The sequence below is a fragment of the Strigops habroptila genome, chromosome 9, assembly GCF_004027225.2.
Source record: "Strigops habroptila isolate Jane chromosome 9, bStrHab1.2.pri, whole genome shotgun sequence".
In the NCBI taxonomy this organism is placed as follows: Eukaryota; Metazoa; Chordata; class Aves; order Psittaciformes; family Psittacidae; genus Strigops; species Strigops habroptila.
Genome location: NC_044285.2, coordinates 2776338 through 2796585, shown reverse-complemented (window position 1 = coordinate 2796585; position 20248 = coordinate 2776338). Strand labels below are relative to the sequence as shown.

The 20248-nt window shown below is 48.0% G+C and overlaps 1 protein-coding gene across 3 annotated transcripts in view; it reads right to left on the bottom strand.

The window, feature by feature from the left end:
* IGDCC4 (immunoglobulin superfamily DCC subclass member 4) overlaps positions 1-19994 on the bottom strand; it is a 93100-nt gene extending 73106 nt beyond the window's left edge. The window contains exon 1 of one of the 3 annotated variants that reach the window (XM_030497995.1): positions 19838-19994. In XM_030497995.1, coding sequence (XP_030353855.1) covers positions 19838-19850 — 13 coding nt within the window. In that variant the 5' untranslated portion in view covers positions 19851-19994. Of the gene's footprint in view, positions 1-19330; positions 19582-19837 lie in introns of those variants that run through there. The other 2 variants (XM_030497993.1, XM_030497994.1) reach the window with 2 other exon arrangements.
* Between the last annotated feature and the right edge of the window lie 254 nt (positions 19995-20248).

Genomic DNA, 20248 nt, shown 5'->3' with positions numbered 1-20248 from the left:
GGCCCAGCGGGGTCTTGGCAAAACAAGGGAAATCAGAACCTCTAAGCTTTAGCAGGTTGCAGTATCTTGCTGGGGGTGGTCTTGCTGGAAGATCAAGGCAAAACTGCGCTGGATGCTTTACAAACACAAAAGAAAAATCAAGTCCAAGATGTTTGCTGTGAAGAGCGGGCAACTTTAATGCAGGCTACTAAAAAAAGCCAACTCCACAACACACCACAAATAAAACAGATCAGGATAGCAGTGGAAGGAACAGTTCATAAGGAAACAGGAGCTGTAACACTAGGCACCAGATGCAAGGTAACACAGCAATGGGGTCACACTAGGAAGGAAGAAAAATGTCCTTTATATTATGTAATATGAACTTAATGAAAGAGATGTTCACTGAATGCAACTTGCATTGATCCTACAGATCAGGAATCCCAAGATACGCTTTAGAGAGCCATCCCCTGCCAGGGAAGGTAGTGATTTGGAACTGCTGCTAGGAAAAAAAGGAGACTAAAAATCAAGCTGGAGACTTTTACACCTGCACTGGCCAAAGCCTTTTTATTCAACAAAGGCACAACTGGGCACATCCTGCTTTGACCCCTGCGAGACGGACGGGATGTTCCAGCACACGTGCTCCACCCCGGACATCTCCATCTGATGCTCTGCCCAGAGTTCTGCCAGCTGGCAAAAACTGGCCTCTCCCTAAGGTAAATGCAGCAGCACGTTTCAAAACCATTCTCATTAAACCTTGCAACACAAAGCACTTCAGATGACTCCCCTTTAGGAGTCAGCATGTCATATTTAGTTATTTCTACTCTTTATCGCAACGCAGTGGTTGACAATTTGCATTGGTAAAAGCTGGCTTGAAAAGTTAATCTTTCTTTGGACAATCCTGATTATTACTACTTTGTAATAGTCATGCTGGTTTGTCACCCCGTATCTGGCTTTCAGATATGCCACAGGGTAATACTCTCCAATAAATGAAGAGCTGTACTCTGAGCCAAGCCTTGTCTTGTAATCACAGCGGCTCTCCATGTGCTTGTTAGCAGGTTTTATATTCAAGAAAACAGGAGAACACATTTTAATCCAGAACCTTTCAAGCTCCACATGTCTTAGAGTTCTTTTAATGATCTAAAAACCAGGGCACCCTCTGGTTTTTTGTTAATATGAATGGCAAGATTTGGCCTTGTAGGGTAGCAACTATACAGGCACACCAAGAATTTTATCCCATCTAGGGTAGTGATCTGAAAAGCCTGGAATTCGAGTGCTTCAAGAAAGGACACCCCTAGATGAGACTGTCACTGACAGTGATCATTCTGCAAGGCAAAGCAGAACGGACTTAACTGGTTAATGGGCTAAACTGATGCTTTAGGCTGAAGGAGACTTAAGCAACGTCCTTTTACTTCTGCATCACTACAACATGCACATATCGAATTACAGTGCCTCTGCTGAACGGCAGCAAATGCCAGGGTAAAGAACAGTAATTTCCGGCTAAAAGCATAGGAACTTGCTGACCCAAACTGCCTGACCCAACCAACCAGCACAGATAAACACATTGAACTGTTCCTGTGAAACCTCGCCTTCAGGCTCGCACTACACCCAGGCAGAAAGCTGGCACTTCTCACTACACTGTAATGCACCAGCACCTTCCTGTCCATCAACTGTGAATTAAAAGTACCTACAGGGACCTCTGAATATCCATTTTGACTACTGTCTATAAGGAGCAGCCTATTATTATCATAATTATTAGTAACGATTATACAACTATTATATATGTTAATATATGTCAACAGAGTAAGAACATTAACATATTCTCTACAGGGTATTCCACAGAATTAATGAGCTCTAGTAATGAACCTCACCCCTCTGACATCTTGCTGATACTTATTTCTAAGCAAGCTACTAGATTCAGCGTGCATCTGCTCACACAGTGCACTGGCTTGCAACTCACTCAATACCTGTAGGTCAAAAGGACATGAATGCTGATGGACAGAGGTTTGTGCCTTGCTCGGGTCAGTGATGGAAGGGGGAGACATGCATCTGCTCCTGCTATCTGCATTATCAAGCTGGCACCCTCTACTAACAGGGACAGGCAGCTCTGAGCAGCCAAGTCTCAAACCACCCCAGCCGTCTGCTGCACCGACTGCCCATCAGTCCCCAGAAGCTGTCTGCTATTGCCCCATCAATTCAGGTACATCACAGGGCTGCCCCTATCTCCAGTCCCAACTCCTCTCAAAGACCTTCGAGCTTGGCAAGAAGGCAACTTCAGTGGGGCTGCTGTTCACAACACTGCTTTTAGCTGGAACACAGGGTTTCCCATGCTCTGACACCCTCCCACCATCCTGAGTGCCAAGGAAAGAGAAGTTAGCGCTCTCCAATGCATTGGGAAAGAAATCACAGGGCAGTACAAAAACAGTGAAATATACCACCAGGATCCTCAGAGCCACCCACAGGGAGTATATCTGGGCCAGGGGCACAGAAGGCAATGTTTCTGTTATATTGCAGTATTGGAGATTTAGATTAGACCTTAGGCAGAAGTTCTTCCCTGTGAGGGTGCTGAGGCGCTGGCACAGGGTGCCCAGAGAAGCTGTGGCTGCCCCATCCCTGGCACTGTTCAAGGCCAGGTTGGACACAGGGGCTTGGAGCAACCTGCTCTAGTGGAAGGTGTCCCTGCCCGTGGCAGGGGGTTGGAACTGGATGAGCTTTAAGGCCCCTTCAGCCCAAACCAGTCTGGGATTCTATCGGTCTATACAAGCTGAGATTTAGGAAGAAGAGGTAACTCGCATCATTTCATCAGCAGCCCCCAAGAGCCCTGATTCTAATGTAGTGAGGTCAGCAGCAAAATTCCCACAGACAGAGCAGAGGATTTAGCCCTAGAGAAGCTCAAAACAAAAGCAGCATCTGTGACTCACCCGTGAGACCCACAGCTCACAACACTGTAAAAATCACATTCACACGGACCCGATGCTGCTTCATGGAAAACAACTCTGGAGCCTTTCTGCTTGCAGACCCCATCTCTGAACATGCCTCTCGCCCTCTTTTGTTCTTTCTAGGATATTTGCATGGAAACAAGAGCTGGGTTTTTCAGCTGCTCACCTCCTCCTGCTGTCTATCCTTCCCCAACAGAAGACAGACTTTACAGAGAGCCTGTTTTCATGCAAATAGCCCTGACTGATGATTACAGAAGAACAGAGCACATGAGCACCTCCCAGAGCCGGTGTGCCAACTACCATGCCAAGGATATTCCCATGTGCATAGAAACCATCTCACCATTTTGCTGATGAAAGCTGCTGTGTACATGGCAAGTGTTCACTGGGAGACCCTCTTCCATGGAAGGCAAGTCTCTTACTTTGGCACCAAGTTCCAACAGTGTAGGATGCAACATCAATCACCAGCCAGGAAAAGCCCTGCTAGCCTGTGGTGTCCCCAAATCCAGCATGAACATGTGGCACGGGGAACGAGGAACCAGCAATGAGAGACTCGGACCACCTCAAAACCAATACAATAGTTACAGGAGGTTCAAGTTCTGCTCTTGCCCTTTAATTTCCCTGTAATTTTTCCTCTTTTATAAGCATATTACTGTTGTTCCAGTGGGTTGGTTATGTGGAAAGTCCAGGCAAAGGGGGGAAGCTGACAGTGACCTGCTCCATGTATCCAACTCAAGAGTGTGAGCCAGACAGCGCTGTCAAAGGGCAAAGAATACACACTGCAAACAAAACCTCTTTGTTCTCTAATTTTGTTCCAGTTAAGTCAGTTCAGCTGTTCCCTATAACCAGTCAAAAACACTCAGCATTTCCCAAAGTATTTTAAGACTTCAAAGTTGTAGATTTTATTTTGACAGTTTTAAAGCATGGAGCTTTCCTTTCTTTTTTTTTTTTCCCTTTACAGATTTTTTTTGCATTAAAAACAAAGCTGTTTAATAAATTAAGCTTTACACAACCACCGCCACTCTGCTTTTATCATGCCTTCAATTAAAATATTGTTTCTTGAAGACAGCAAATGGCTTCTGAGGGAAAAAGAAAAAAAAAGAGGGTATTTCACTGAGAATGTTTTCAATAGAGTTAATTTGTTAAAACTCGTGATTAAAACCAAACTCCAAGTAGGGCAGCTCAAAACCAGGAGTGGTTTATATCTGTTCATGTCGCTGAACTCAAAACTTCCCAGCTTTAAATGAACTCACCTAAAAAGTAAACTCTCCAGCACTCACTGAGGAGAAAAACGTAGGAAAAAGTGAGCTCTCCAACACTCAATGAGGAAAACGTTGGAAAAACACTGGTTAGACCACTGCCTGGCAGCTCAGCAGACACGGGAGCGCATCAGGAGCAGGCTGTTCCAGAACAAAACCTTCCTACATAACCCAGGCAACAGATCTGACCTTTTCATCTATAAAAAACAGTCAACCCACCAGTGAACTCATTACTGAGGGAGATCTGCCCCTCAGAATTGTTCTGTTCACAGTCTCAGGGCTTAAACCTGTTCTGACACCAATTGCCTCCTGTCAGGAAAGTGCTGGAACAGCTCAGGGACAAGACCTGTGCTGAAACCAAACCTGTCTGAACTCTCTCCACGTAACATGAGCTTCACACGCTGGTGCTGCCACTGTCACAACAGGGAACGGGAGCCAGGCAGGCAGCGAAGGACTCGTGTCTTCAAAAGCAAACAAAAGAGGGTTATAAAAACTCATTAGCTGTTCGTGCTTACTGCTGCTCTTCTGCAAAGCTGTAATCACAGCAGTCATTCTGCAGCACATACACCTCTCAGGGCTCCTTACCAGCAGCATGGGGATGGCCTGGGCTTGGCCAGCTTCACAGTGCCAGCAGCACAGGCCCTAATCCCACCGTTCTGAGGCCAAAGCTCCGCTCGCACAGTTCACAGTACAGCCCACAACCAGCTGTGTCAGCACAACCAAGAGAGCAGGATCAAGCAGCCGTGGGGAGGGAGCTTTTAAGCCTGCGATGCTGCCAAATGCTTCGTATCACAGCCCTGCCTATTTGCATTTCTGCCTTGGGCCCCATCTGTAGCTTCCCATCCATGTAAAAGCTGTCCCCCGGGAGAAGAAAGGCTACTGTCCATTTGTTCAACACATCTCAAGCGCATCCAGTTTCAAATGAAGTAGGTGGTAAAACTCCTAATGCTAATCTTTTCCATGCAATTCTGAATCTCTTGTCATCTGGGGGCAGGGAAGATCAGAAATGGAAATAGCTGGTCCAGCAGCCTCCATCAGTTAGTGTCAGACACCTTCAAGGCATCTCCACGTCCTCACCATCACCAACACACACACTTGATTCTTTTCTCAGCTTCCACTTCAGACAAAGTGATCTTACCAAGCAGGTCTCCAAATGCAGCGAAATCACTTCACAGTAACACATGAGGAATAAAGTATCTTTAAAATATGGTTACATCCTGTTCCAGAAGTCTTAATGGGCCGTATTTTTAGCCCAGGAACAACCTGAAAGCCAGCACAGACATACTGCAGCACTGAAACTATGTCACTATAAAGCTATTTCATTATAAGCCACAGCTCTTTTTGCAAAGACAATTTCTTCCAAGAGACCAACTAAGCTGGTAGAAGGTTTTCCAGCATGCATACATGTAGAGCTCCATATATCATGTAGAAGTGGAGAACCAGGAGAAAGAAACCAAGAAACACAGGAGATGGGTCCTTTTCAATACATGTCTCAGCAGAGGTCACTGCAATGACTTTGAGCTGGAGGAGGGCCAGGGCACCATGAATGCATCTGTTAGAGATCCCAGCCAGGCTCCAGGCAGGCACCCTCAGACACATGCAAACTGCAAGACCAGAGGAAGCCGGAGCTGAAGCTGAGACCACCCGTACTCTTGTGCTTCTCACTACCTGCAGTGACAAACTGCCTGGCACAGACAAGGAGGTGGCGGCTGGCAGAGCTGCACAAGGGAGCACAGACTGTCCAGAGCTTCCTTCACAGCCAGGTCGGCACACCACGGAGCCACCGATGCCTGGAGGTGACAGGCACATGGAAGACAGAAGCAAGACCAGGCATCCGGCACCTCAACTTGCTTAAGCTCCATGTGAACAGCTGTGGAAAGAGAAGAACAGATGGGGTCCAAACCTGGGTTTCAATGAGATCCGGAGATGTCAGTGCCAGGCACTCCAAGGTCACTTCTGCTCGTGCCCAGGGATTTGAGGAATTCCCACAGCAGCTCAGCTCCAAAGCCCCTGGTCTGAACATTGCACTCTGCCTGCCTGGGAGTCCTGCAGGGCTCGTGAGCTCAGGCAGGGCTGAGGAGAGGCACCCCCACCACCCATGACTCTGGAGGGAACTCCATCACCCTCCTATTCCCTCTAAAGGGAAACAGGTCCCAAACAAATGGGGAAGCTGAGACCCGGTCTATACTCAGACTTCTGTGGCTCTCAGACTGTAGAGAGAAACCCTAGGCTGCTTTTCCAGAAGTTGCTACTCCCTGTGTGATCCTGGAAGAAAACTGGAGTAGGAGAACACCCATACAGTCCTGATCTCCTTCATTGCAAGGAAAAGAAGAATCTGAAACTGGCTTCTCTGGAACAGCTCCGGAGCTATCTCAGGAAAAGTATGTTATCTCCCACCAGCCCAAACCACTCCTATTTGTTACAGAATAATAAAGCCAAAGGTACTGAGCAATCACACTGTTACACTGTTGTTTTACATGGCTATAATTTAACAGTTTCTCACTGTTTGCTTTAGGAAATCTATTCTTAAAAGGTCTATAAAATTATAAACTCTTGCTCCAGTTTGAAAACACGGGCACGAGCAGGGATTTCTGTTCTCTAATAAATCACATTCCCCCACTAGTAAACACCAGCTTATAAGAAACATCTTTTGTTTATTGAAAGTCAATGGCATGTGGACATTTTAAACAAAGAGAAGGTGGGAGGCTGAGGGGAACAGACAGATTATGTTTTCCGCTTTCATTCTGCCTGTGTCTAAACAAACGGTTCCTAACAGCTTTGTTTTCCAAACCAACTTTCTCCCAGCTGCTATCTGGAACCACAGAAAGGGAAAGCACTACTCAAGATGTGCAACCACTCCTTGACTTTGCACACTCGTTCCACTCAGCAGTCAGTGCTCCTGACACGCAAGCCACAGGGATTACTATTACGAGTAAGCAACTGGTTGGCTTCACCTACAAAGCACTACTGGGAGGTTCCCTCAGACCCTTCAAGCCATGCAAGGGGGAAACAGCATTTTGCTGAGCTTTAGTGACAGGTCAGCTTGCCACAGGATCCCATCCATTGCCTTCCGCCCAGCCACAACTGCACATCAACTTAGAAGATGACTCTGAACTCATACTAGAGCAGTTAAGATAGGCAGGCAGAGAAAATAGCTCTTACAGGCTCCTCAGTGACCAGTCACCTGTAGCGTCTGAAATCAAACTACCACCCTCAATTCCTTTTGGCCCTGGTCATGCCTCTTCCCATAAGGTAAGGGCAGCACAGAGATACTGACCCAAAAAAGACCCAAGAAATCATGCCACAAAGGAGTACATTATAACACTTCTGAAGTTTTCAACATCTTAAAGATCAAAGATCTTAATCATCAAAGATCTTTCTCATCCCTCTGCCTTCGACTGATGATCAAGGCATCAAATATTCCTGTGGTTTTCCTTGTCTTCTTGCTACATGCAGTTTAGTGTTACTTAGACCATATCTGCCTCAGAAGTTCCTTGCCTACACAAGAGATGTGGCAACACTTTCATAAAGCTTCAGGATGGGAATAGTAAGAGTTAATATATTGACCTGTTTCACTCGCACAGCAGAAAATTCCTTGTATCAAGCATAAGGACAGAAATATGTCTCTATCACAGTCTTGGAAATGATGAGGAAACCCTCTGCACAAGCCCTTTCCTGAGGCCTTTCTCTCTCACTCCTGTACAGCCTCACAATAGCTGAGTCTCCCTGACAGCACATGGATTTCACTGCTACTCGCAGCACAAATAGGATAATTAAGCCAGAAATCTTCAAAGCTCTGCCACTGCTTTTTGCAATGAGATTCTGCACCTCACCTGGAAATAAACATTGAAGAAGAACAGGTAAAGCCCCTTCTCCACCAACAGCCGTAGTCCAGTTTCCATCAAAAAGTCCATCCTAGCAGCTGGGAATAAATATAACCCTTAGAAAAGAGGCACATTTGTATGGGGAAACCAGTGGCACAACATATTTGCCAGTGAAACACAAGCTGCAAGCAGAAAAACGGTGGTGTTTTAATCAGTGACAGCCCTTTTATCTTGCTGTGTGCTGGCTTTCTCCTTGTAAAAAAAGAGCAGATCACATCTCAGTTCTTACCCGAAATGCTGTCTTCAAAGAAAAAGGGCAAATAACCCTTCTGCAGGGGTGGCACTGCTCTTGACACATATCCCAAGACAGATGCACTCCTCAAGCTGAGCTGAAAGCTTTCACAACAAACAAAATCCCCTGGCACATATTTAGAGGTACTTATTGTACATTTCGGGTTTTTAAAGTTAAGCAAAGAGCCTCCCTTGTTTGCTCACGTTTCCTTGATAGGCTGGGGTGCAAGTCCGGAGTGTCTCTTCATGACAGGGTGTAAAGTGCCACTCCAAGAAAACACGAACCAACTCTGCCATGCAGTATCATTACAAAGCCACCTACCTGCGAGAACAGAAGCCAGGCTCATCAAACTCCTGCCAACAATCCTGCATTGCCCAGGTAATTGCACAAACCATGGATTAATGAGAAATAATGAGCCAGCACACAGGGGAAGAGAAGACAATTCACAACAGCAAAAAAGAGAACTAATGGGAAAGAATGTTTTAATAGCTCACTGCTGACAGGAGACCCTGCAAATAATAAAACAGGAGATGCTGAACTGCTATGTCAAAGGAACGCCCACAACTAGACAATGCAATGATCTGACCAAGGACCTGACCATCCCGCTTTACATCCTCCCAGCATGGGAGTCCTGTTTTAAGAGACAGTATCCAATTGTGATCTGGAAACTCAGTTGTCATTGAAAATGCAAAGTGAGCTCTTACAGGACCTTAGGAGAAATAGCAAGATAACACCCATATCCACGGCTACTGGGAGGTACTTGAAAGTGGAGAAAAATAAGGAGCAGCACCACCTTCTGAACATGACTAAAGGTCAGAATGGGTGGGAATTTGCCCTGCCATTTCCAAATTTAAACTTACTTGTATCATAACAACAAGAGGAAAATATATCTCATAGCTGATGTTCCAAAATCCCTCACACCTACTTGGCTGCTTAACTTTCCAGCATCCACAGTGCATTTACCCCCTTGTCAGTGCAAGTTTCTCTTCAGTGCACATAAATCTTTCCTTTTTCCAAAGCTGCAGCCAGCTGAAACCTGACAGTTTGAGGACAAAGCAGTAAAAGGACTGGGTCTGCTTCCAAATGGTGAAGGACACGCTTCCAATGCTACAGTATCCCAGCAGCAGAATGCCTCTGGGGACCATCACACCACTCTGGGGCTCTCCTGCATCAATGGGGTCCAGGCTTGTATGTGATGCTTCTCCCTGCTGTCTCTGGGCTTCTGCTTATTTCACCAAAACTCACTTAAAAACAACATCCTGGGCTTGTACTGAGATTTCAGCAAAACCATCCAAATCACCCATTTTTCTCCATGGTGAGAAGAGGTTTTGCCTCTGCATCATGCTGCTAGATGAGCACTAGAGATGGTAGCTGCTCTGGAGCAAGGAACACAACCTCATTTATTACTGAAGCCAGATTTTTTTCCATTAATCTAGAGTAATTACTGCTGCTCCTCTTTTAATGAGGTCCTGTGTGCCTCAGTACGTAACATCAGCAGAAGAGAAACTCTCATCTTCATAAGCAGGCAATTTTGGGCCATTTTGAATAGCTCCTTCTCCAGTGTAAGAGGGAAATTACGAGAATGATGCCTCTTCCAAAGAGGCAGCTTCATTTTAGAGAATTGTGTGTGATCATTCTGATGTTCAGGTCAGTAACAGCCCTGCAAAATCTCCTTTATCCAACTTTCACTACTGTTGAGCAGGGATTAACATTAATTGAGCCCACCCCGTATTAGCCAAGGATTATTTGTTAGTCACCTGCCTACGATCACTCGCATTTTCCAGCAGAGCCCTTCGCATCGCTCAGATAGCTACCAGGATAATCCAAGTCACATTTTTAATGAAATCTACATAAAAACACACATCCACACCCTTGCCTTCCCCCCTTCCAGAATACCCGATTAGTTCAGCTTAGGAAATGCCCTAAAAATTAGTCCTGTGAAATTTCCAGTCTAACAAGTTTCTGATGACAAGAAAATATTCCCTACGAGGGCAGCATTTTTTTAAATCCACAAACTTTAAAATACATACAAAAGTAACCAGAAATATTCATTTACAAGCACATACCATGTAGACATCTCTGTATTCACAGTGCACCCTTTGCATCATAGCAAACATCCAGCGCTGACAGACCATGGACAGGCAGGCACAACCAGGTCTGCACAGCCACAAACAGATGCATTTTGTGCAGCACCTATTCCCCACCTCTACAGCCCTCTACATCCAAAACACACACCAGCAGCACACTGCCCCGTAGCATCTGGATACCTCCACCCCAAAAGTATTCAAGCTCAGCCTCTCAGACAGCGATTTTAATACAAACTAAAAGCTATGATGCAAAGGGTTGCCTGAAGTCACTCCTAAGCGTGTCATGCAGCAGAGAACCAAATGTCTCCATCCTAAAGCCCAAGAAGTCCTACTAGTGGTTTCCTACTTCTGAAGGCTCAATGCAGCTTCATGGACACAGCTGGGCAGAGGCTGGAGGCACTTACACAAGAATATCAAATCTGCACTGTGTAGGTGTGTCCTGGGTTCAGCTCTAGCAGTCATTTTTCTCCTGCTTAGTAGCTGGTGCAGTGCTGTGTTTTTTAACTTTCAGCCTGGGAACAACGCTGATAACACCGATGGTTTTAGTTGTTGCTAAGTAATGTTTACTCCGACCAAGGACTTTCTCAGTCTCATGCTTTGCCAGGGAGGAGGGGAAGCCGGGAGGAAGCAGAGACAGGACACCTGACCCAAACTGGCCAAAGGGCTATTCTATACCATGGCACGTCATGCCCAGTATATAAACCGGGGGGAGTTACCCAGAAGGCCCAGATCACTGCTCGGGTCGGGCTGAGTATCGGTTGGCAGGTGGTGAGCAATTGTATCCTCTCCCCTTGTTATTTCCCTTATCATTATTATTATTAGTGGTAGTAGTAGTGGTTTTGTGTTATACCTTAGTTACGGGACTGCTCTTATCTCAACCTGCAGGAGTTACATTCTTCCGATTCTCCTCCCCATCCCTCTGGGACCGGGGGGAGGACGAAGGGGGGTAGTGAGCAAGTGGCTGCGTGGTTCCGAGTTACCAGCCGGGCTCAAACCATGACAAGGTGACATGGAAGAGGGCAGAGGCATCTTTATGAGTGGGAGAGGATGGAACTCCATATGCTCACCTCTATTTGAAGTGCTGATGGAGGACGTGGCTGCAATGTTACTTGGTGAAAGCTGCTGTAAGACTAGGACAGTATTTTCTATGCCAGTGTAACTGCACAGTGTCATTCCAGTTTAGACAACAGCTTTCCCTTTAAAAGCTATGTGGAAGCTGCACATTGATATCCCATCCTGATTCTTTCTCTGGTTTCCTGCATATGTGTGAGCGTCCTGCTGAAACACCCAAATCTGCCTCAGCAACAGCTTCTCTGCTCACCAAAGAGCTGCTCTTGGAGCTGAGGGTTTCTTTACTTTTCCTCTGCTGAGCAAACACCTAACTGCTGAGAAAAGCAGGGCTTGCACTTACCCTAGTGTTAGCTACAGGAGGCTGAGATTAAGGGATGGAAAACAGGTGGAAGATTCAAGGATCTGAGCGTATTCATATTAGTAAAGACCAGGTTACCAGGAAGTTTGATCAGTCTACACATACTCACAGGGAAGCTTTTCATACCCATACTTGTCTTCATACACACTATAAATCACAGCTAGGTAAATTCAGACTGAATGAAGGTGCACGTTACCAAGCAAGGACATCCGGCTTACTGAGGGGCTGTGACAGACAAGCACCCATAAGACATTTTTAAGTCAGAAGTGGGTGTTGCTTTGTAAGAGATGCTTTTGTTGTTGGAGCACAATGTTAAACCTGAAACAAGGAATGTCCTCAGCTTCCCTCAGTACACATCAATGTAGTGCAACCCCGCTAGCCTTAAACCTACAGAACTATCCAAGTGCCTTGACTGGTATAAAAAATAAAGAGTGAGAAGAATTATTTGACAGCTCAGCCTCGTGCCCGGATGCTGAAGTGTTGCTGAAGCCTTTCGCCCTGCACTTAACTCCCTCTGCCTCTAAACAGAAAATCCTGGCAGCAGCCACAAACGTTAAGTAAATGGGAAGCTTTTCTCTGCCAGCAGCTGGGAGAAACTTCCTTCTCACCCCACTTTGCACGTAAAGAAAACCCCACAATAGCACTTGTGGTAACAGTGCTAGCCAGATTTTCAACTGACAGACTCTTGAGGAAAGCCTCCAGATATGAAGTCTGCACACAAGGACCCTCTTCAAGCGGATGGCATTTGACTTCACGAACTTCATCTCCTCACGGAAAGGTTCGCTTTGTTTTCAGTACAGAGAGAAAGAGTACAAAGGAAAAGAAAGAAAAGTTGCTTTTGCTGTGACTCAGGAAAAACAGAGCTAAATAATTTTGATTAATATTTTCATTTCTCTGACAAAAGCCGCAATCAGCACTCACATAAACAACTGGTTAGCAAGCCTGGAGGGGGGCAGGAGGGGTAAATCAAACCAGAGCTTCAAGACACTTATCTTTCCATTACAACAATTGCCACCAATGACAGTAATTTACATGGCTAATAGACGGTATTATGTTTACAGAATCATTCTTGGGAAGGAGGATCTAAACATTCTTTGCCAACCCAGCAAAGGAGCTGGTACTGCATCAGATGCTGGGTTTCTTTTCCCCCTTTTCTATGTGTGTTTTGCCAAGATGCCTTGCTATGCACAACACAGAGTGCCTTTGCAAGCACACACAAACCTGGGGAGCGTATGATCGCCTGCCTGTGACAACCTGAATTCTCTCACAGCAGGGCTGCCCCAACCTCTGTGCTGGGGAAAAGTACCTGTCAAGCTGGAGATAATGGAGTCAAGCCGGCAGCACCAGATCCTCCACCCCATGGCACACTTCTCACCCCACTGCTGACGATAACCTCAGACAAGCCCCAGCGTCTCATACACAAGCCTTATCTCCCATAGTGACAGGTCCCATCGCAGCACCACAGGCGAAACCCCCCGAACATCAGCCTGAACATCTGCTAATTCTCTGCCCTCCCCAGGCCTTGTCTTTCTTTTGGTCATGAAAACCTCCGTGTCTCCTCCTTACGAGCTCTCCCAGGGCTTTGCCAGGAGTCCCACAGGCAAGTGGGACTGGTAAGGCACAGAAATGGGCCAGTCCCTCTGGGTCAACGTGATTAAGAGGACTATATGTATTATCCTTTTAAAGCAGCACTGATATTCCCAGGAAAGTAAGAGAACATTATATCAGTACTACAAAGAACACATTGGAGTTTTTCACTAGACCATCTCCAAAAAAAGAAACAAAAAAGGGACAAAGATTTCCAAAATAACATGAAAGCTTTCTCAGTTGCAATAACAACAACAAAACCCCGGAAAAAAAGAGTGAACACTTGGCTAATTTTCTTTTAATATCAGGCACAATTCCACTTTTGTCTGGAAAATACATGCACCCGTTCTGCAAATCATATCCAACCAGCCAGCCAAGAGACACAGAGAGGACAGTCTTGCATTAAAAGCAAAACTTCAGGTCATTTTAGAACCTGTAAGCACTGCTGATGCTTTTGAAAAAGAAGATTTATCAAAGCCCTGAGGGCATAGGCAGCCAGGCTCTGCCAAAACCCTCGGAGGGTTCACACAACACAGCATAAGAAATCCATCCCATTAAGTAATGACCTTTTTGGTCACACCAATTAACTCGATCATCTATCGACAGTCAATTTAGAAACTATCCAGGATGCACATTTCCCAGCACAGACAGCAAAACATAAAGCAGGACCTTAGCACATCCCCTCCAAGCCACTGCCAGCCTGGCATCACTTCGGTATCCCAGGGTTGCTCCCCCTCTGCTCCAAGCTCTGCCATCCCAGCACCTTTCCCAGGAGCTCCACTTTAACTGTTTAATGTCTCAAACTCTTACATTTAGCAAGGTGCTGAGCCATCCCAGCTCCAAAGGGGATGCGGTTCAAAGACCCAAGCACAAAATGAGAGTGGGGAAGTCAGTCAGAATAGGGAAAGACTGAGCACAAATGCAATAGCTTCACACATTAGATTTTAATTCTCCCACTGATTTGGGCTGAGAGCAGCCTCTAGGGATGCCCACATTTCATTGACACACCTGTAATATTCATGACCTGTCCTCAAGAAATCCATACAAGAGATCTTGAAAAAAAATCAGAACCCTGAACCCCAAGAAAGCACAGAATAAAGCAGGTTATTCAATAGCTCAGCTGAATTTAATGTGGCAGTAACAGGCAATTGCATTTCAAATGCAGATACAGATTTTTAAGTAATTTCAGAACATCTGATGTGAAAGTTTCACTGGAATACAGTAACTGCTTATCATAACCACAAGTATGTTTATTACCCACAGAGATAACATACAGCATCTGCTGGGCTTCTCAGATAAAACAGGCCCATATCACAGCAGCAGGATCCCAGGGATTAAGAGCAGGAGAGGATCCGACTCAAACAGAGACACCAAAGGGCATCAGTGACATGAACAAAAACACGACCAAGGGAGAAGCATCACAACCTACACGCTCAGGAGCAAAGTGTCTTGACACCTGCGGACACAATAGAATTAGATGTGCTCAAACAAAGCTGAAGACAAGTCTTTGGGTTCTCCCGTGGAACTTCTCTGCGCAGCCACAACTCTAGCACGTACTTACCCTCCTGGAAGTAAACACTGAGCAGCAATTCCCCTCCCTGCAAAGGCTCTGTTACTCTTCATAATTAGGAAATTCAGTGGTGTATCAAGGATGGCTTCAGCATACCAGTGAAAAACACACAAACTAGAAGGAGCATTTTGGTCATTCCCCCCATGTCTGGTGTGTGGTTTAGCATCTCCAGAAGGGCTTGTGAAAACACAGCTCAATTCTGCTTTTGCAGATGGCAGATCTGGTTTTCACCAAAAGGCTGTTAAGTCGGAAAAGCATAAGCAGCACTTGGAGAGCACTTATTCATGGGGTTTCAACAAGTGCAAGAAGGGTACTTAGAGTGATAGGGTTCTTTATACATTTACAGCATGCAACAGCATCTTCCGCCCAGCTGGAACAAATGGGGAAACTGAGGCACAGAGATCTCTCTCCTCAACCTGATCACTTATTTTCACAACCTCTGGATTCTCCATGTCCACACTAGCTCTGACCGACCAGCAGGTGCAAGAATTATTTGGGAAAGCAAAGGGAGATGCACAGACAACCAGAGAGCATGAACTATGTAAGTCTCTTCCTTAGAAAACCAGGCTAAAACTACCACCGACAAGCAGGTCCAGTTCTTCTCCAGAAAGCAACAAAATCGCACCAGAGTTGATTTTGGCCTAGCAGGCACTAGGCAAATACTGATAACAAGGATTTACCATATCCTCTCTAGTATTACAGCTGACTATAAAGCAAACATTTGCTTCCTACAGATAACAAAATGACTGTGATCGCTCTGGGTTTATAAAGGTTAGGGTTTCTGCCATCACCCGAGGCAGAAAATCCCCTACATGTAAAGCTGGCCTCAGTTTTCCCTCAGGTACCCGCTCACCTCACACAGAGATATGGTTTGGGATGGATTCCAGCAACAAATTACAATCAGATTAAATATTAATTCCCATCTTAATTATATAACCATGACTAGGCTTAATGGCCAGGCAGCCATTTAAACAGGAGAGGAGCGTGTTAATTGTAAGAAGCAGCATCTCTGATGTTGCAAATGCTCAAACCTGGCTCATGAGCACCTGGATTTTCCCCTGGGAGAACAGCTAGCCTTTGAGAAGGCAGCTCTGAGGAAGGAAGAGTTCAAATTACCCAGCAATATGGTATCAGGAATCAACATGGAACAACGCAGCACCTGCCCTTGGGATAGTCATACACTATAGTGATGAAAATCATACATGTGCTGAATACTTACTGATGGATTTTATGCTCTCAACACTTTCGATAGAGACAAGCATGCAGCATCTCTGCTTTTGTCTAAAGATGGGCCCTGAGGATACCAGAGCAGATAAAGCAACTGGCCCAGGATCAAGGCAGCCACTCAAGCACGATGTCCCCTATGCCACAGAAACACCCAGCCTGGTGTGGTGGTTCTGGTGCCCCAATGCCGTACCACAGAAGCTGCCTGAAGCTCCAGATCAGGCTGCAAGCACGCACGCAGGGAGAATCGTCTCCCTTCTCCCCCAGGGAAAGGCAGATTGCCAAACATTTTCTTTCTAAATTATTACTTGCGCCGCTGTGAAGTGGTTCGCGTACCATCAGCAATACACCCACCCCACGTGGGGCCCCTGCAGCACAGCAGACTTCTACAGCTGCCAGGAGAAAGTCCGCTGCAAGAAGAGGGGGGAGACAGCAGAAAATCAGCAGGTTCTGCTTCACTTTGGACTTCGAGGTAGTGAAAGGAGAGGGCACAAAGAAAAAAGGAAATAAGAGATGGAAAAAGCCAGGGAAAACACAAACAGAACCAAGCCTGAGCGGTTTCTCATTCAGTCTCACACACCAGAAGGGAAACACAGAAATGCAGCAGAAACATTCCCCACTTTGGAGCAGCCTCTCCCGTCAGGGCTTGGAGAGTGGCTGTCACAACAGCCACAGCACAACAGCAGCAAGCTCCCGCGCCAGAAACCTGCCCAGGGAAACCCGATACAGGCAAACCCTCACTAACGCTGCGCACACAAGCGTTTGGCACTGTCGGTGCCCCCCATTTCTTGAGGACTGTAAGAAACACCCCTTCTCTGCACTGCTCATCCTGCCTCCCTGCAACCCAGCCCACAGGCAGGCGACACTGCAGCACCACAACCAACAGGGCAAGTGGATCTGCATGGAGGTGACGTCCTGTGGCCACAGCAGCAGAGAGGCACGATCCCCGAACAATGGCAATGTTCAGCAGGCAAAGGCACCGGCAGCACGCAGCAGGCTGCCAGAACGAGTGGGATAGGAAGGATAAAATGAATCAGAACTGAAGTTAGGTGATGTTGAAAAAGGAAATCTGGTCTATAGCAAGAGGACGCAACCACAAATCCACATGACATAAACGCAGATGGATTTCAGCTGATCCTCAGATGGAAAGCACAGCCCACTTCCCACCAGCACGTCCCCTGTAAAGAGCCCCAAGGAAAGCAATAGGCACAGCCCCCTTCCCAGAGTCAAATGAAGAGGGGTTGGTTTGTGTTTTGTTTTCTTTTCTTAAACCCCTTCCTGCTACTGCAGGGAACAGAGCCTCAAAGCAGGACAGGCAGAAGGCTCGCAAAACATGGGACCACATCCCTGGTTAGTGTAAACTGGCACAGCTTCCATCAGCTCCACAGAGGGGAAAGGTTTTCCAGTCTACTTCTCTCCTAGGCGTTTCATACCCAGCAAGGCTTGAACTTTGGATCAAAACACATGAGCTTCGGGATCAAATGCAGACTTTCCCCAAACCATTTCAACCCTCTGCCAAATTAATTTCAGACTGAAACAAGTCCCTGTTTTTCTTTTCAGAATCAAACCCACCTGTTGGAAAGCACATCCGCATGTACCAAGCAGCACGTCCACAGGCTGGGCGGACGCACTCGCTACCTCCCAGCACAATACGTAGCCCATTGTTAGAAAACAAACAGAAACAATTTTTATTAGTTGCCTAATTGCTTGCAAAAAAAGAAAGCAGAGAAGCCACAACTGCAAATTCCTACAGAGCACGTGAAGTTTTCTTGTTGAAGCGGGTTTGAAAAACAACATCCATTCCACCAGCCCCCCTTTTTCCTTTTCAAATCATTGTTCTCCATTACAAGCCTCAGGATCCACTTAGCTCTTTGCTCAAACACGCAGGAGACAAGGCAGCTCCCACCCGCCCCAGCTCACCCGCTCGTCTGCTGGTGGGGTCACAGACTGCCATCCATCTAGAGAAACCCACACGCAGGGATGACAATGGGCCATTCACATGGACCGTTATTCATTGCTACTGCACACAGCCACCTTAACCCCGCACCTATATCAAATGATAACCTACCCCTTACGGGAGCTCACAAAACAAGAAAGAAAACACCCCTGCAGCCATCCACGTGCTGTTATTATGTTGTGCCGAAACTGAACGTGTTATACAAAGGAATAAAAATGACACAAGGACAGCTCCTCCACTGCAATCCCCTGTTTAGGAGGCTCTTTTAAAGGAGAGCAACCCCAGGGCACACACAGGGCTCGCATTTTTCGGTGCAGCTCCATCAGCCTACACCTTCCCAACGCCATCTCGGGGACTTTGCGGGTCTGTGCACGCAAAGGGAATGAACCACTGCACCCCAAGGTCCGCAGCTCCAGTGACCCTCGATGCAAACTTCAATGGCAAAGCGCAGAAAGTCGGCGAGCGTGACCGGTGTACGTGTACCCGCGCATGGAGCCGTTTGCATAACAGTTGCAAAACACGGGCGCGAGGAGCGTGGCTATTCCTGGGTCACCTCCTTGACCAGCGGGACATCTGCCCCACCACGCGTCCTGGGCGAGGGGAGGCCAAAGGTGCCCACCATGGCCCTGACAGACACTGGGCCTGCCGCGGTCTGGCCCCGCACCGGACAAGTGCTTTGTGCCGGACAAGTCCCTCCAGAGGGAACTTGCCACTGGCGAGGGGGAGGCCCGGGGATCGCTGCTGCTGGCCCACTCCCCATCCCCTCCCCACCCTGGCCCTCTGAGGAGGGCTCTCTGTGGGGGGATGCCCTGTGTCACCCTCAAAAAGGTGACCCCAAAGGAGGCACCGTCCAGACATGGGTTGAATCCATGTGTGCAGCCGTCACCTGGCTCAGGGGGACAAAAAGCGGCTGGGGGACAGAAGGGGATGGGGCGAGGGGGTGAAAAATGGCCACGGAGGGGGGGAAACGACACATTGAGGCGGGGGAAAAACAGCGACTGGGGGTGGTATGACCACTAAGGGGCAGAGAAACAGCGGGGGAGAGTGTCCCGGCCGGGGAGCGCATCCCCGCGGGGAGCTGCCCATGGCCGAGGGGCTGCGGCGCGAAGGCAGGTGGAGCGGCCGCCCGTGGGCTGGGGGGCACGGACCCACACTCACATACATACACACACACCCCTTCCTCACCCACCTTGCACGGCCAGGACGGCGAGAGCGGAGAAGCAGAGACAAAGCAGGTCCTCCAGCGCCATGTAAGCCCCGCCGGGCGCCGGGAGCACGGGCCGCCGCGGCCGCATCTAAGAGGGGAGCGCGCTCTCCCGCCGCCCCACCGCCATCTTGTGCGAGCGCCCCAGCCCCGCTGCCCGCCGGCGCCGCCGGGCCCCGCTGCCGGGGGGCGGGGGGCGGCCCTGTCCTGCCGCTGCTCCGCCTTTGTCAGCGGGTTCGCCGCCGAGCCGAGGGGGCTGCTCCCGCCCTCCTCCACAGCGGCCGCACCAACAGGTTGCTGCCAGCCCGCGGCGGGGGGAGCGGCCCCGGTTCCTGAGCGGGGGAGAAGCGGGAACGGGCTGCAGCGGCAGGTGCGGGGCTCCTCCGCCGCGCCGCCACCTCCCCAGGCCGGCACACGGGGGTTATAAACATTTTATGTGCCTTTTTATTCATTCTTTCCCCCTTCTTTTTAGATTTGTTGGCGGTTTTTTACCTTTTTGCCACATGTGAGTGCAGAGGACACTGCGCTACCACCAACCAGCCGTTGTCTTCCCCCTCACGGTGCTGCCTGGGGACACCTCTCCCAGCCCCTCTGTCCTGTCAGCGCTGCGGGACCCTCTGTAGTGTCCACCTCAGACACCCGCCACTGGCAAGCACGAAGGCGTGAGGTGTCTAGCTTGCATGGCCACAGCCATCAAGGGCTGGTTGCCATCCAAGGGCCAGTGGCCATCAAGGGCTTGTGGCCATCCCAAGGCTGGTGGCCACCGTCCCGCAGGCCCCCTGTCAGCGGAGGCAGGCCCGTGTCTGTGGGGAGGAGGTGAGGCTGCTGCCCAGACGCACACAATAATCGTATCTCCATCGGTTTGCAGTCTTGCTGGGGCTCATTTTGAAGCACAGCTCCTCC